The sequence below is a fragment of the Agelaius phoeniceus genome, chromosome Z, assembly GCF_051311805.1.
Source record: "Agelaius phoeniceus isolate bAgePho1 chromosome Z, bAgePho1.hap1, whole genome shotgun sequence".
Taxonomy (NCBI): Eukaryota; Metazoa; Chordata; class Aves; order Passeriformes; family Icteridae; genus Agelaius; species Agelaius phoeniceus.
In genome coordinates, this window is record NC_135303.1 from 94,062,641 (window position 1) to 94,077,311 (window position 14,671).

General features: G+C 45.3%; 1 protein-coding gene across 3 annotated transcripts in view; it reads left to right on the forward strand.

The window, feature by feature from the left end:
• LOC143691843 (E3 ubiquitin-protein ligase NEDD4-like) overlaps positions 1–14,671 on the forward strand; it is an 81,450-nt gene that overhangs the window by 11,953 nt on the left and 54,826 nt on the right. For 2 of the 3 annotated variants that reach the window (XM_077171180.1, XM_077171181.1), the window contains exon 2: positions 8,320–8,393. In XM_077171180.1, coding sequence (XP_077027295.1) covers positions 8,320–8,393 — 74 coding nt within the window. Of the gene's footprint in view, positions 1–8,319; positions 8,394–12,500; positions 12,729–14,671 lie in introns of those variants that run through there. The other variant, XM_077171182.1, reaches the window with a different exon arrangement.

A 14,671-nucleotide genomic window follows, 5' to 3' on the forward strand; every position in this document is an offset into this window, starting at 1 on the left:
CTTTCAGGTTTTAAGGGTGACACTGGCATTTTCATGTCAGTTGGCATAGTTTTCCTTCTCTCAAGGTTTTTCCAGCAAAGCCTGTTTAAGGAGCTCCCTGTCCAGCTTTTCTCCAGGTGAAGCAGCCAGTGGTGCAGCTCTGGGCTGTGGGTGTGTGCTGTGGAATCGATCCCTGGAGTTATCTGGGTTAGAAATGAGCCTCCAATCACAGTTTATTGTTGGATTACGGTTTTATTGAATGTGTGTTTTGTCATTAAACAGTGCAGCCACTGATGGTTTATGGTCTGGAATCATTAAATATCTAACAAGAGTATAGATTGTGGTTACATAAACATGTTTGTGTGATCCGTTGGCAACTAGCTGGGCTAGCGGAGTGAATGCAGCTCCACTTCCCGTTTGACACAGGAGCTTTGCGTGCTCTGCCACACCTTCCACTAGCCCAGGTTGCTCCGAGCCCCGCCCGGCCTGGCCCCGAGCTGGGAATGGCATTAAGCAGAGTGACATCGCTGCTGAATTCGGGCGGGGAGTGGGTGTGTCTGCTGAGCGCTGGGCGAGGCTTTTGGATGCATTGGTGGATTTTTGTGGGAACTGATTGTCTGAAATACAACATTACACTGGATTTGTGTGCCATTTCACGCAGGAAAAAAATGGAGATTATTGTATTAAGTGTAAGGCATAATTTTTCACTTTTTAGAAGTTTGAATGTTATGGGCCTAGTGCATTTCATGAGATCACAAAACACCAGTGCAAGATGTTTAATGTTTCTTTAAAAGAATAATTAAATTATAAATGTATCAGAGGTTCCTTTAGTGAAATGTAAAAACCTTTGTGTTGTTCTAGAGCAGCTGCTTTGAAAGCAAGTCCTCCTGTGAGGTCCTTCTGTGAGTCCTTGCTGCAGGCTGCTAATTGGGAATTCAGACCCTTTCTTGTTACTGGACGGGGTTGTCACACATCCACTGGGGACATGGCTTTTTAGTGATTCTCTTTTGCCTGGTAAGTTTTGAAGTACTGCTGGAAAGTAATGGATCCCCGTGGGCCCTGACCTGAGGATAATGAGGATTTGAAATTACCCAGCCTGCCTTGTTCTTTTGCCAGTGTCAGGGCCAGTGTCCTGGCACTGGCAGAATCCTACACAGAGAATCATCATTCCTTTGTTTTATGGTAGTTTGTGCATGTCAGAAAGTGGGGTACTTGTTGAAATCAAACCTTGATGTTTTAGTTAATCAGTTTGGTTTTTGTATCCCCAGAGGGAAGGAAGAGAAGTTCTGTCAGATTGTCTTTAGGAATTTTCTGTTGAAATTCACAGTAAATGCTCAGTTTGGATGCAGAAGGCAGCACTGTGGTTTGAGCCTGTTTGTTAATGGTGCATTGGGCTGGGTGTCTGGACTCCTGGTCCCATGCACTGTCACTGCTGTGTGGGTACCTTTGATCCCTATGCACCACTCCTGGTGTCTGTGTTCCAACTTGCTCATTCCAGTTTTGTGTGCTCTTTCCTTCTGGTTTGTCCCCTTGGAAGAGCAGCATCGTTATAGTGTCCCTTTAAGACAAACTGGTGCCTTGATGAAATTCTGCCTGGTGGTTTTTTCTGCTGAGTATGCCATTCCAGCCAAGGAAAACATGAATATAGTCCCTTTTCTTTAGAGGTCTGAAATAGGACCTAAATCACTATTGTAAAACATTTACTATTTTTCTGTTGTATCAGCTTTTGAATACCATAGTTCTCCAAACTCTGCAGTTCTTTTAATGCTTTCTGGTGTTTGCTTCCTCTTATGATTCCTTCTGTGTGAGAATCCTTGCTTGGCCAGGAGTGCTCTGGAGGACCAGGTATGCTCCATGAACTGACCAATGCATTTCAGCCAGGAGGGTCTTTATGATCCAAACTGCATTGCCTTCTTTTCTCCAAAAGCTTTTAGGTTTAGTTGCTCAAATTTTGTGATCTGTGGAGAAAATAATGGGGTTTTTACAAATACATTGCATCCTGCAGCAAGGGTTGAGAACTTTGTGGGTAAGGAAAGGCACAGTTTGATTTACTCTGGGATTTGGTGAGGAGTGTGATGAACACATGCAAGAATCAAGTTCTGAGCTGGGTTCCTAGGCTGCTTGTGGTGAAGCTGAAAAGAGATTTTAATGTTTGAGCCAGATGAGTTGTAACCAAGTGACCTTTTAAGTTTGTTTTCTGTGCTGAACTTGCAGAGGCGAGTGGAGATTTGGGTCATAGCCCTGGTGCATGGTTTTGTTTGCATTGCACAACTGAGATTTTATCAAACATTGTTGGCAAAATTGCCACTGATAATTTCAAGATTAGTAAGATATTGCAGGAATTACAGGGAGGCTTTCCACATTCTGTTGCTATGGCCTTTAGAAAGTCACTGTGATCAGAGATCGAGCTGTTTCCTTGGGGTGCTCTCAGCTGCCTTCACTGGGGGTGATGGTGACAGCCCCCAGACAGGGCACCCCACTTGGATTCTCCCTCTTGGGCTGCCCAGCATTGTTTGATGTTAGGGAGGTGCCAGTCAGAACAGGATAAGCCAATTTGGGAATACTCTCTGCAGGAGGGTGTTGTGGAATAGCTTCCTAAAGCACTTTTTTTTCACTCAGCTATAAGTGGACTGGTTCAATCCACCAAATCAAAGTAAGAATCAGTTCAACTCTTCTGCCACTGAACCTGGTTTCAGTTGCTGGGAGATTAGGAGAAGCCTAACATGGTTACTAGGCTTGCTGTGGCCAACTCTGTCCCTTAGGTAGGTGACACGCAGTGGATTTGGCTTTGGAACTGCAGATCAATCAACTGCAGGGTTGATTTATCCCCCGCAAATGGGGAGAATTCTGAGCAGTGTGTGTTTGGGTGATTCTGGGTGTGTAGCACACAGGGCTCTGTGTGTGAGTTTTCATTCAGGAAACCAGAAGTGCCACAGTTAAAACACTGAATTAAAGGTTTGTTGTCTTTTCCATTTGGATTTGTTTTGCCATCAAAACACTGACTTAAAGATCTGTTATCTCTTAGTATGTTATGTTTTGCAAACTTTGAGATATAATGAAACTAGAGATGAGGTGCTCAGTGGATGAAACCGGATTCACAGAGTCTCTATGTGCAGGTAACATTCCAGTGGGATCTGGTTTCTCTCCTCGCAGTTAGTGGAAATTTACCTCTCTGGCGCCTATCATGGGTTGGAATCAAAAATGTCTCTACAGAGAGGGAAGGGAAAAAAGCAGCCGAACTGAACCCGACCGACACTCCCCCACCGTGACTCAGGTGAAGCTCTCTCCGGTGAAACCCAAGCTCGCCGGCCTTTCCCCTCGTTGCCTTGGCGATGGTCATTTATTGCCGCCGTTGCTGAACTTCCGCGTGTGCGGGCGGAGGCGGCGGGCGAGCGGCGGTGCCTGGCGGGGCTCCTGGCGCGGGGTCGGCGGTAAGTGCAGCTCTCGGTGCCCCTGTGCTGTGACTGCGGGGGCACAGCCGGGCTGGGCTCACGGGCTGGGCGGCTCAGAACGGAGGGGCACAAACCTGCCCGCCTCGGGCTGTTTGACTCGGAGACGCGTTTATATACCTTTGGAAAAACACGTTAAATGTTTAATCTTCCTGGTCTGCGTGACAGCTGTTCAAATATTGGCTTGCATTGATCCAGCCGTTGTGCCTTTCACACTTGTCTGTTCATTTAAACGAGTCAACCTTCTAATTTTATACCCCCATCGATTGTTATTTTCAGGCTGTTCTCTTAATGCGTACGCTACATGTGTCATGGGATTGTTTGTCCTGTTGGAAGTTGACATCTGCAGCTTTCCTTCTTACGCCAGGCTGGATTGCTGTGGCTTTCTTTTCTGTGCATTCAGAACATACAGATGTGTATTGCAAAGCTCTTTCAGGTTGGTTTTACAGCACTTCTATGTCGGTGAAGCTGGTGCTGGCTGAGCTGCGTCTCCTGGATCACCCTTTGAACAGGCAGCATTTCACTCTGCCTGTAGGGGAGAAAGCAGCTCGGGACGCTGTGTTTGGCCTTCATTCTTTCTCTCTGCTGTCACAGCTCTTCTCTAAACTCCCCAGCTCCAGGGTATTTCACTAATCCAGGGGAGAACTTAATAAGTTTTCTTTATGTCAGTACTTTAATGCGTCTAAGAAATTACTTGGCTTTCCAGAGCAACTGGAGAAAGTGAATGTGGTGTGTGTTTAACAAAGAACTAACAAAATCTGAATAACACAGATAAATATATGTACAAGGGTCTACTAAATCTGGAAATACATCTGTTTTCCTTCATCTTTTCTGAGGTGAATTGAGGTTTGTTCACTGTTGATGAAGTCTGGGTTTTGATCTATAATAGGCTTCCAGTTCCACAGCTTGGTTCCACCTAAATAAGCTGAGTCCTCTGAAATGGCACTGTGAACTGCAGCTAAGAGACCACAAACTGTGTAGAGGTTCTCCTTCAGCAGAGAGGAGAACTCTGTAACCTTTGGCATGTTTTGGGAAGGCAGGAATACGTAAACTTCATGTTAATGATTGGACAAAGCAGAAGTTGGTGTGGACGTGCGGCGCAGCGGAGCTCAGCACTAATAGGTAACCAGGCCCTTCAGGGCAGGCTGCTGCAGCAGCTGGGGAGGCCGTGTTTGGGGGCAGGACAGGAGCGTGGGCAGGGACAGCTGCTGGAATGTCTACAGGGAGCTGCCAAAGTGCTGCCAGCCCCACCGCCATCCCCACCTGCACACACAGCCTCTGTTCCCAGCAGCCAGTGGATTGAGTCACAGTGCTCAGGACAGCGCTGCTTGGAATCCCTGCCTGTGCTCTGCACTGTAGGGGCCAAACCCGAGCGAGGCAGGAATGGAACTGCAGCATCAGCTCTGGGGCTGCACTGAGAACAGCCTGGCCTGGGGAAGCAGGAGCCACCCAGGGTAGGGAGTGGCAGCACCTGGAGCCCCTTCTGGGCTCAGTATGCTCCAGGCAAGGCTGAAATAGGATGGATAGAAAAATGTCTCTGTGGGGTGAGCTGAACTTCTCTTTCAAACTGTGCTTCAAAAAGCAGCTTAGGATATGTGCTTTACAGAACACAGGGAATTCAGTGGAACACAAAAATTGCAGCCAGGTGTTCTCTTCCTGCACAAGTGAATATAGTTTAGTCTCATCCCCAGAGAATTCCTTTCTGCTGTGTAGTTTCAACTCTGGGCAGAACCAAGGATTCTCCCTTGACAAATGACAACTCAAATGGCAAGTGGCTTCTGAAGACTTGTCTCCCCTTAACTGTTCCCAGGTTGCCATTTCCTGCATCCTGATCTCTGTGATGCTGCAAGGAGGAGAATTTGGCTGCTCACGGAAGGATGGGGTGGGATGATAAGCAGATGAGGGTGGGTGCTGGGTTCTTGGGTGCAGGAGAAGTCAAGGAGTATCCCAAGATTGTGGCCTGTAGTGTACAGTTGCCTCCACTGCTTGCTGACTCAAAGGATATTGGATGGTCAGAAGATGGGAGTTTGTGTTGAGAAATTGCTCTTTAAGAATTTGTTAGGTGATTGATCACTGATGAAGGTCTCAGTCAGGGTACTTGACTGGCAGTAAATTGTGCTCTGCAGTTTTTGTGTGGATTGGGTTGTGGTCTGGACTGTGAGTCTGTGTGTGTGTGCAGCAGTGTCAGTTCATGTGGGACTGAAGCTGTTCAGCTGAGGGCACTCACAGTTGCACCATTGCTTCTGGCATCTCTTTCCTTTTGAAGATATGGCTGGGCTAATTGAGCAAGTGCTTTTTTAGAGTGCAGCAGGGTGTCTGTGGTCGGTCAGCCACGGGTGCTGGAGGAAGCCCTCATTTCCCTCCGTGTGGCTCCTCCCCAGGGAGCCTTGCTCCTGCCGTGTGTGTACCTGCTTCCCTGCCTCGAGTCCCGCAGAGCTCTGCCGTGTCTCTGATCAGCCTGGTTACCCTGCTTTGCTGGCTCTTGTTTGTTTACTTGAAAATTAGGACTCCAGCTATATACTTGTTATCCTTCAGCCTCGCTGTCTGCCATGTCAGATCCCCACTTCTTCGTAATCCTCCCGATCTGTCTCCTTATCCCATTCTCTGCTTTATTATTTGGGGTTTGAATCCTGGGTCTTCTCACACAGAATTTTTCTGTGGTTAGTGATCCTGTCATGGTGCCCTGGGTTTATAACAAAAACCGACCAAAATCCCAATTTTCTTTTGGAGTCTTTTCAGAGAGGGCTGGGTGGAAACCTGCATCAGGTAATTGGTACTCTGTGAGTCTCAGGCTGTGCCCAGCCAAGCAATCCTTTATCTGATTTTTGGTGGACAATGAGGTGAGATCACCTCACTGCTGCTGTAATCATTTAACTCCTTTTTTACCTAGACACAGCACACTTGGAAATAAAGGGCGAAATTGAGATACAAGGAGTCAGCAAAAGTTAATGCATATGGTAGACCTCATCACTAACTGAGGAGGTGGTTTAATTTTTTTTTAAACATTTCATATATGTGTATGCATATTGAAAATTGGAGCAAACATTTGCAAAAGCACTTGTTCTGCTTGTTAAATTGGAATATTGAGTAGGGGCTGAGAGCCTTCTGGCAGGAGGGAACAGGGTCATAGGTTCTGGGATCCTTAAAGTGGATGTGACCCTTCAGGTATGTTTCTGAGCATCTGTTTAGATCATCTACAGCATTATCTTTTGTATCTTGCAGAACTCAATTGGGGATCCTCCAGCACTGGGACCTCCTCTTGCATTTTTTTCTCTTTCAAAGATGGTGGGGGGATTGTTTGTTTGTGTTTTTCTTTGATTTCTTTTGAATCGGTTAATATGCAGAGGTGCCCTCAGGAGGAGGAAGATGCCACTCTAGCAAAGTTGATGTTGGACTTTGCTAGAGGGAATCTGAGTAGCACTCAGATAGAAACAACTATTGCAACTTCCCCTGTAGTTCTACTTCAGTGAGCTCTGAACAGTCTGAGTTTTTGCTTGTGTTTTATTCTATGCTCTCTTCTCTTATTGAAGGAATTATCTTGATCACAATTTGCAAGTTCATTGCCTTTTGTATATTAAAACTGCTCTAGAAAACTGGGCATATGGTACTTAGGAAATATCTACTATTGTGAGTCCATTGGATTGTTCTTTTTCTCATGCTGTTTTGTCACCTCTCAGGTAAGCTTTGGGCTCTTTTGGGGAAAAAATCCTGTTCCCTAATTAGAAAGTAACTGTGTGGTGTTAAGTGCTGCTGGGGAGAATACCAAAGGCCGGGTTTACAGCAAGGATTTGTGTCTCAAGTGTTGTTTTGCTGCAGCCCAGCTCCTCAGGCAGGACATGTGCCAGGGTGGAACTTGCCCTGAAGACAGGTTCAATGGGACTGTTGTTTTCTGATCCTCTGTCTGTGCCTCCTTCCAGAGGGGCGAGTTGGGCTGCCCGGGTATGGCTTTACTCTGGGGCTGGTCCTGACCTTCCTCACGGTTGGAAAAATCTGTGCCAAGACAGCTGACACAAAGCTGTGTCTGGCTATCAGCTGCCTAAAGCAAACAGACCAGGAGAAACCTGTGGGAAAGTGTAATTGTTTTCTGAACAGGCTTCAAGGAACAGAGTCTCAAGTTACTGTAATTGAATCCAGTATCTTGCAGCTCTGGGAGGCTTATCAGAGGAGAGAAGGTATCACTGATATGGGGGACTGCAGAACCTGTTTCTGTAGAAGGCTTTCCAGGTTTCGTTTTGGTGGCCTCTTCCTGTTGCTCAAACGCAGTGAAAAAAACCAAGGTGGAAAAAAGGCCATTTTTACTGATGTTCCTCAGGCGCTTCGTGCAGTGAAGTGATAAGCTGAGCATCAGGCTGATGCTCCAGTGATGTGCATCTGCAGGACTTGCCATCTGTCAGTGAACGCTGATTTTGAGCTCTCCACGTACACCAAGGTGGTGAGACAGGCTTAAAAAATTCATTTTAAGTATTTATTTTTAACTGTGCATCCTCGATTTTTACACTGCAGACATCTCTCATTACTAAAACGTTATGAATAATTTCCCTTGTGTTTGAAGAGTTTCAGTGTCAATGCAGAATGAATTTGTGGTATATGGATCACTCAGGATGTGAAATGGCCCTGTTCAGCAAATACTCTTCTGCTTTTATTGCTATTATTGTTACAGTATTATTGCTGTGATGTTATTACTGTTATCTACTTCTGCTCTGCCTTTATTGAACTCTTAACAGCTCTGACTGGAGTCGAATACTCCTCATTCAGATAAGCCTTCCAAGAGGTGGTTCTTTTCCAAATCCTCCCTAGGACAGACTCCTGCTATCTGCTAACCTCTTGCCAGCTGCTGATCTGCCAAATGGCATAGAGAATAAACATTAAACCCATTTCTTTTCTGTTGCAGGAGGAGTCTCGAATCCTCAGGGTGAAGGTGGTTTCTGGCATCGATCTGGCCAAGAAGGACATCTTTGGAGCCAGGTGGGTGTTGTGCAGTGCCTGTGATCCTTGGAACACGATCTGGGCAGGGCCAGGGCCCTGCAGGTGCTGGGCGTGCGCTGGCACAGCTGCCATGCAGCTCTGGCGCTCCTGCCCGCTCCCTCCCTCCGCTCTGCCAGCCCAGGAAGCAGCTCAAGGCCAGGCTTGCAGAGCCCGGCCAGGTAATAGCTGGGGGACAAGCTGGTTCTGAAGCTAAAATGAACCCAAACCCAGTCATTTTCTTTTTTGAAGGTTAATTCAGGCTTGACATTCCTGCTCTCTTAAGCCTAAGCATGACAAAGTGCTCTGCTGCAAATGTTCCAATCTACTTAGAAGGGTTTTATCTGTTGGAAATTAGTGGTAGCCAATTTTAGCTTTTATTGAAATGACTAATTTCTTAATGTATGAATGAACCTCCCTATAGTTTTTCCTGTATTTATTTAATGATGCTTACAAATTGTTCATTAGCTTGTTTATCTAGCTTAAAACTACATGAAAGCAGCAATTAAAAGTTTAATCAACTTTAGTATTTTGGGTGAAATTTGCAACAAGCGTTCCTTTGGTAGCTATGTGCAGAATATGGTATGCCAAAGCTTTTTTATTTTCTTTCTCCAAATGTGTTGTTTTGAAGAACAGTTTTTGATGCTGACCATAAGCAACATAACTTTTATCTTTCAAAATGCATGAAGTTAAATCTAAGTTTAGTTAGTACTGAATCCTATTGATGCGGCCGTTAACATATTTTAAGGAAATTGGTCTCAAGATCAGTAGGATTTCCATAAAAACAGAGTTAAAAACATATTCCCTACATGTGTTTTTAAATTTGTTTGAATCTTTGAAATGAGTTAATGTACAGTGATTTGAAAACACGTTGGCATTGCAGAGCTGTGGCCCCAGCAGCTGCTGTGCCTCTGCGTGGTGGAGCTGTGCAGGGCTTCAGACTGGAGCAGAACAGTTACTATGTTCCTGCCTGACTGTGAAGGATTGGCTACAAGGTGTACATTGTGTTGTGCATCTCAGTGGGAAGTTGTGCCCGCTTTTAATCAACTTTACCATTATAAAACACTGCCGGTGGGCTTGCAGAATCTGAAAGGCATTTCCTTCTTGATTAAATCTAAGGAAAGTCTCTTACAGTGTGGAGCGCTGGAGAAACTTGTACTTTTCTTCTGAGGATTGTAACAGTAAAGAAATCTCAGTGCTCTTGAGTTTGATTTTTTTGGGCTTCTTTTTGACTTAGGAAATAATTTTAATAGTAAGTAAGGATATCTTAGGACACTCAGGGGAAGCCACCTTGCTCTCCACAGCAGCCTGACAGGAAAGTGCTGCCAGGTGGGGGTCAGGCTCTGCTTCCAGGGAACAAAGGGCAGGACAAGAGGAGAGGGCTCAGATTGTGCCAGGGGAGGTTTAGGTTGGGCATTAGGGAAAATGTCTTCCCAAAAGGGCTGCCTGGCTCTGGCTTGGCTGCCCAGGGCAGCGGTGGAGTCCCCATCCCTGGCGGGATTTAAAAGCCAGTTAGATGTAGCACTTGGGGACATGGCCTTGTGCTGGACTCAATGATCTTGGAGGGTTTTTCCAACCTCATAGTTTGCTATGTTTCCCCTAATAGTTCAGAAATTTATGGAATTACAGCTGCAATGACACAGAGCAACTAGAATGTAGAGTGCATTAGTAAGTGTGAGCACCCTGAGGTGATGGTTAAATGTGGGGCATTTCATCTGCATAGGTGCAGTGGAGGTGGGCACAAGGGGCTGGTTAGTGTAGATGTAAGTGGGGGTCTGTAACATGCTTTATATTTGGCTCTGTAAAATTACAAGTCTGTGATGTGAACTGTAGATACTGCAGATTGGGATTTTGTGAATTTAGTGTCAGCTTACATGTGTGAATGTTTGACATTTATTTCCTTCCAACTTCTTAATTGAAGTGTCTTAGTAAATTTCATACAAGAATCCAGGTAGTGGCTGAACTCAGATTGTGTGTATCCTGTAAAGATAGAGCTGATGGGGTGCCTTGGCTACTGTATTTTGCCTTCTAAATGGTGAAGTAAGTGAAAATTTGGCTGTCTGGAAGTTGAAAATGTAAGTTGCTTTTCAGTTAAAATTGCAGATGTTTTCATTGTCAGGGAGCTGTGCTTCTAATGGCATAGGAGTTAGTTATGGGTTGCCTCTGGATTTATTGCTTTTACCTGCTCTTTTCTGAAAAGCCCTTTTTCTGGTTTGATTTCATGTGTCCAGGACCCATGATGGAGCTGGGGAAGGCAGGCTCCAGGCTGCTGGTAGGATTGTAAGTCATGCTGTATACTCCTTTTGTGAGCAAGGCTGCTTGAAATGTGGCTGAATTCTTTAATTCACGTGTGTTCTGTCACTGTGGTTCATGATGGGAGGAGAGCACATGTGGCTGTGGCTTTGCAGGTGACAGAGATGGCAGATGTTTACCCTGTACTTATTCTTTTAAGTCTGCTATCACTTTTCTAGTCCGCTTTGAGTTATGGTGTGTCTGGTTTTAACTGTTGGAAAACTGGATCTGGAGCTGTCTTCTCCAGCATCTTGGAACTGGATTGGCTAACAGCCTGTTCCCCTTCTGGTACTGATGGCTCCCCTGACGAGCAGAGACAAATCCATTGAAGGGAGGTGCTATCATAAATGAATCAAACAATTAAAAAAAATAATCTGGCTCCCGAATGCCTCTTCAGCACTTGCACATGTGCCAGAGGGAGAGTGCTGCGTGCGTCCTGGCCGAGGGAGGTGCTGGAGGGCCTCTGGGACTGAATTCCCAGAGCCACTTGACTAGAGGGCAGCTGCTCAAGTAGGGGAGAGTTCATACTCTGTTGTTGCTTTTCCTTTTCCTAGCTGATTTGCAGTGGAAGTTTGTCCAGAGTAGTGGAAATGAAATGTTATTACCAGTGTGGGGAGGGAAAGAGAGCAGCAACCACACATGGCTCATGCTTTTCCTGGGAATGAAGTGTGCTCCCATGAAAGCTGTGGGGTGCAGGGAGCAGCCGGGGGCAATGCTGAGATGCAGTCACTGCTGGCTGCAGAGCAGAAGTGTGCTGGATAGTCGATAGTTTTGTTCGTGAAACCGTGATGTTGATGCCCATACAGGTGTGTGAAATGAGTATTGGGCTGCCCGGTGTGGGCGCAGGGTATCTGTGCATCCTTTACATCGGGGCGGGCGGGCCCGGGGCTGTGCCTGGCAGCAGAGGGTGCCAGAGAGTTTCCGCAGCTTCCGCCGCCAACCGGTACCTGATGGCTTCCGACCGAATTAGGCTGTCAGGTTTTCCACCAAAATCAGCAGCTTTTTACCCATTCCTACATGTTGCGGTCTTTAGGATGCGCTGGGTATATATTTCAGGAGCTTTAAATGGAGAAATGCTGCTTTTTCGAGGATGTGGTCTTGCTACTTACTAAGAGGACTTGGTAATAATTCCTGGCAGTTATAATGTCATAGTGAAAAATAATTCTCATCAGATAGTTGCTTAATGGAAAAATTGTACAAATACAGAAACATAAAATGTTTCTTGTTGCTTGAAGAAAGGAAGCTTCTGCATTCAGCTCCTCAGCTTTCCCACCTGCCTGCTGTCTACTGTGAGCTGTGAGATTACCTGAATCTGGTATCTTTAAAAGAAAAAAGGGGCATATCAATAAAATCATCTAAGGAAAATATTTTGGTCTGAAATATTTAAGACAGAACTACTGTGCTGAGCTTTTCCCTTCCAAAAGCCAGGTGTCATGGAGTTCTCTCTCTCCTTCTCCACCCCCGCTGGATTTTGGAACTTGTTAAGGTATTTTGGGAGTGTGAAATGGCATAGGAAGATCTATGCATACATCAGTCCCTCAGCTCCAGGGGCTGATGTATGCATATTCTGTTAGAGCATTCGTTTAACCTTTGCAAAAAAAAATGGCCTCAGGGAGGAAAAAACCCCATATTTACACTTCCATCTGTTTTGGAAGATTAAAATATTCTTTATGCTCTGGGAGACTTCCAAGAGAGCAGGAGTACAAAAGGAATCCATCTCGTTACTCCTTATTAGAACATAACATGGTAAAGGAAGGTGGAGACACTGGAGGTGGGGTTTGAGGTATAATTTTTAACTCCTTTTTTCACCCACAGGCACTTCTTCGCAGCTGTCTGTGATGTGAGTCATTATCTCTAGCAGCTCTTTGCTAAAGCCTTGCTACATTTCTTGTAGAGTCAGAAGTGTGAGCCTTTCTTTGCAAAATAAAACACTAGAAGGGAAATGGGAGGTCTGTAAAATGACTCTGGGATTTGGTATGGAAGAATGAGATTTTGGGATGCTTAGGCACAATGGATTGCAAGTTTGACTTTGCGGTGGAGGATAAGGTAAGGTTTTGTTTTCTTTTCAGAAGTTGATGTTCCTTTTTCCTTGTGTGATTGGACACTTTGTGTCACAGGACAGGAGACTTGTATGGCAGTGAGGTCAAAATCTTCCTTCTGTTTGAGAAAAACTCTCAATGGATGTTACTCAGTACAGGCAGAAAGATGAAACCCAGAAGGCTCGTGCTAAACTAAAACCAGGGAGCAAACACAGCCAGTGTGCTCTGGAGTATTCCTTGTAGTTAATTGCTGTGTATTCTTATTGTGCTTCTCCTCACTGTGCAGGATGGGGAAGGTCACCGGGGGAATGGTTATTGGAATAAAATGACAGCGACTGTAAGAGGCTCTGCCTTAGAACATTGTTTTTACTGCTCTCCATAAAGCTTGGTTAGAAGTGTCTCATTATAATTCTAATCTTCTTTGAAGATGCGTGTTTTGGGAATTTGCTTAGTCACTTTAGATCCTCATCTCTTTGGATCTAAAAGTGACTAAGCAAAACATTGGAGTTTAAAAAAATTTTGGAGTTTTTAAAGCTCCACTAAGTGCATGCACAGCCAGAGTTTCTCTAAGTATGATTAAATGATTCTGAAGAACATTTCCAGGTTCACAGGATTTCCTTTTGCCAAGCATAACCTGCTTTTCAGCTCTGATGTTAACTGCTATCCAAGGGCTCCCATAATTTTGTGGAGACTCCTTGAGATGGATGTTTTTGAAGACAGTGTATGTCACTGATCCGAGTTTGTAAGAGTTTGGTGTTCTCGAAGGCATGGTGTGTGTAAAAGCGCATTTCCCCTGTACAGCCCCCAGTCTGCAGGTTTAGCAGCGTGTCCGTGTGCAGCAGGTCAGTCCCTGCAGCGCTCAGTACTGGGCACATCTGCCTCCACACCTGCCCACAGGTGGAGGGATCCCCAAAGCAGCAAGCCCAGAGCCCTCAGCCATCCAGTCCCGTGGGGAGGAGGTGGCCTGAGGTCTTCTGCTCTTCTTGGCAGAGATCTGAAGGTGCTCATTTTGGGGGTTTTTGAAACATTCAACTTCTCTGACTTAGGAGTACGAGGAGGCACATGCCTTAAGGGCTCAGTAAGGGTGTTGTTCTGTGTGTACCTGCACTGAGGAGAGTGCAGCTAGGCTGGATGGAGTGAGGGGGTGGGAAAAGGGGATGGATGAAGATTGACTGATAGCCAAATAGCAGTCTCCTCAAGACCAGGGAAAGAATTGATTGGGATGTGGCTTTGAGAAAGAGGCTTCTCTGCCTTCATGTTGGAGTGTGCTGGTATTTCTGCAGCCAGAATTACAGGAGCTGCTGATCAATTCTTTCAGATATGTGAGGCAGAAAAGGGGTAGCATAAAGGGAATGGTTCTGTATTTCTTACAGAAGCAAAATTATCTTGTGCAAGACTGTTCCAAAGGAAACTAGTCGGGCTATTTTGAAATGCAAAGTTTGCCTGCATGTGACAAGCCTGGCATTCACGCACTTGCATAACAAGTGTTACTAAATTTTATATGTGGGGAGGCGGTTTCAGCTTTTAAAATAAAAATAGAGCCATGTAGGCCTTGGTAGTTCCATTGTTCTTTTACATGTGCCTGTGCTCTCCACCCCCTTCTTTTAGAGCTTAAAATAAGTAAATAATACATCATGTCACTGGCAGAAGCTAGTTTGAGACTTGCTTTCAAAACTGTTTCAAAAGTATAGAGCAAATGCAATTCCAGACTCAAGTGAACAAATGGGACACTGTTCATTGGCCCCAGTTTCACACTGCTCTAAAGTAATGTGATTTTTAAAGGAGGCTGATCTTCCTTGAGATCTTTTGCTGGAGTTTTTAAGTCATCAGTGCTTTTATTGTCCTCCAGAAGAAGAGCTGGAAGCGTGCCTTTTCATGCTGAAATTCAAATGAAAGATGATAATTATATATCTACAGTTGCATGAGCTTTAAGAAAATGCCAAATACTGC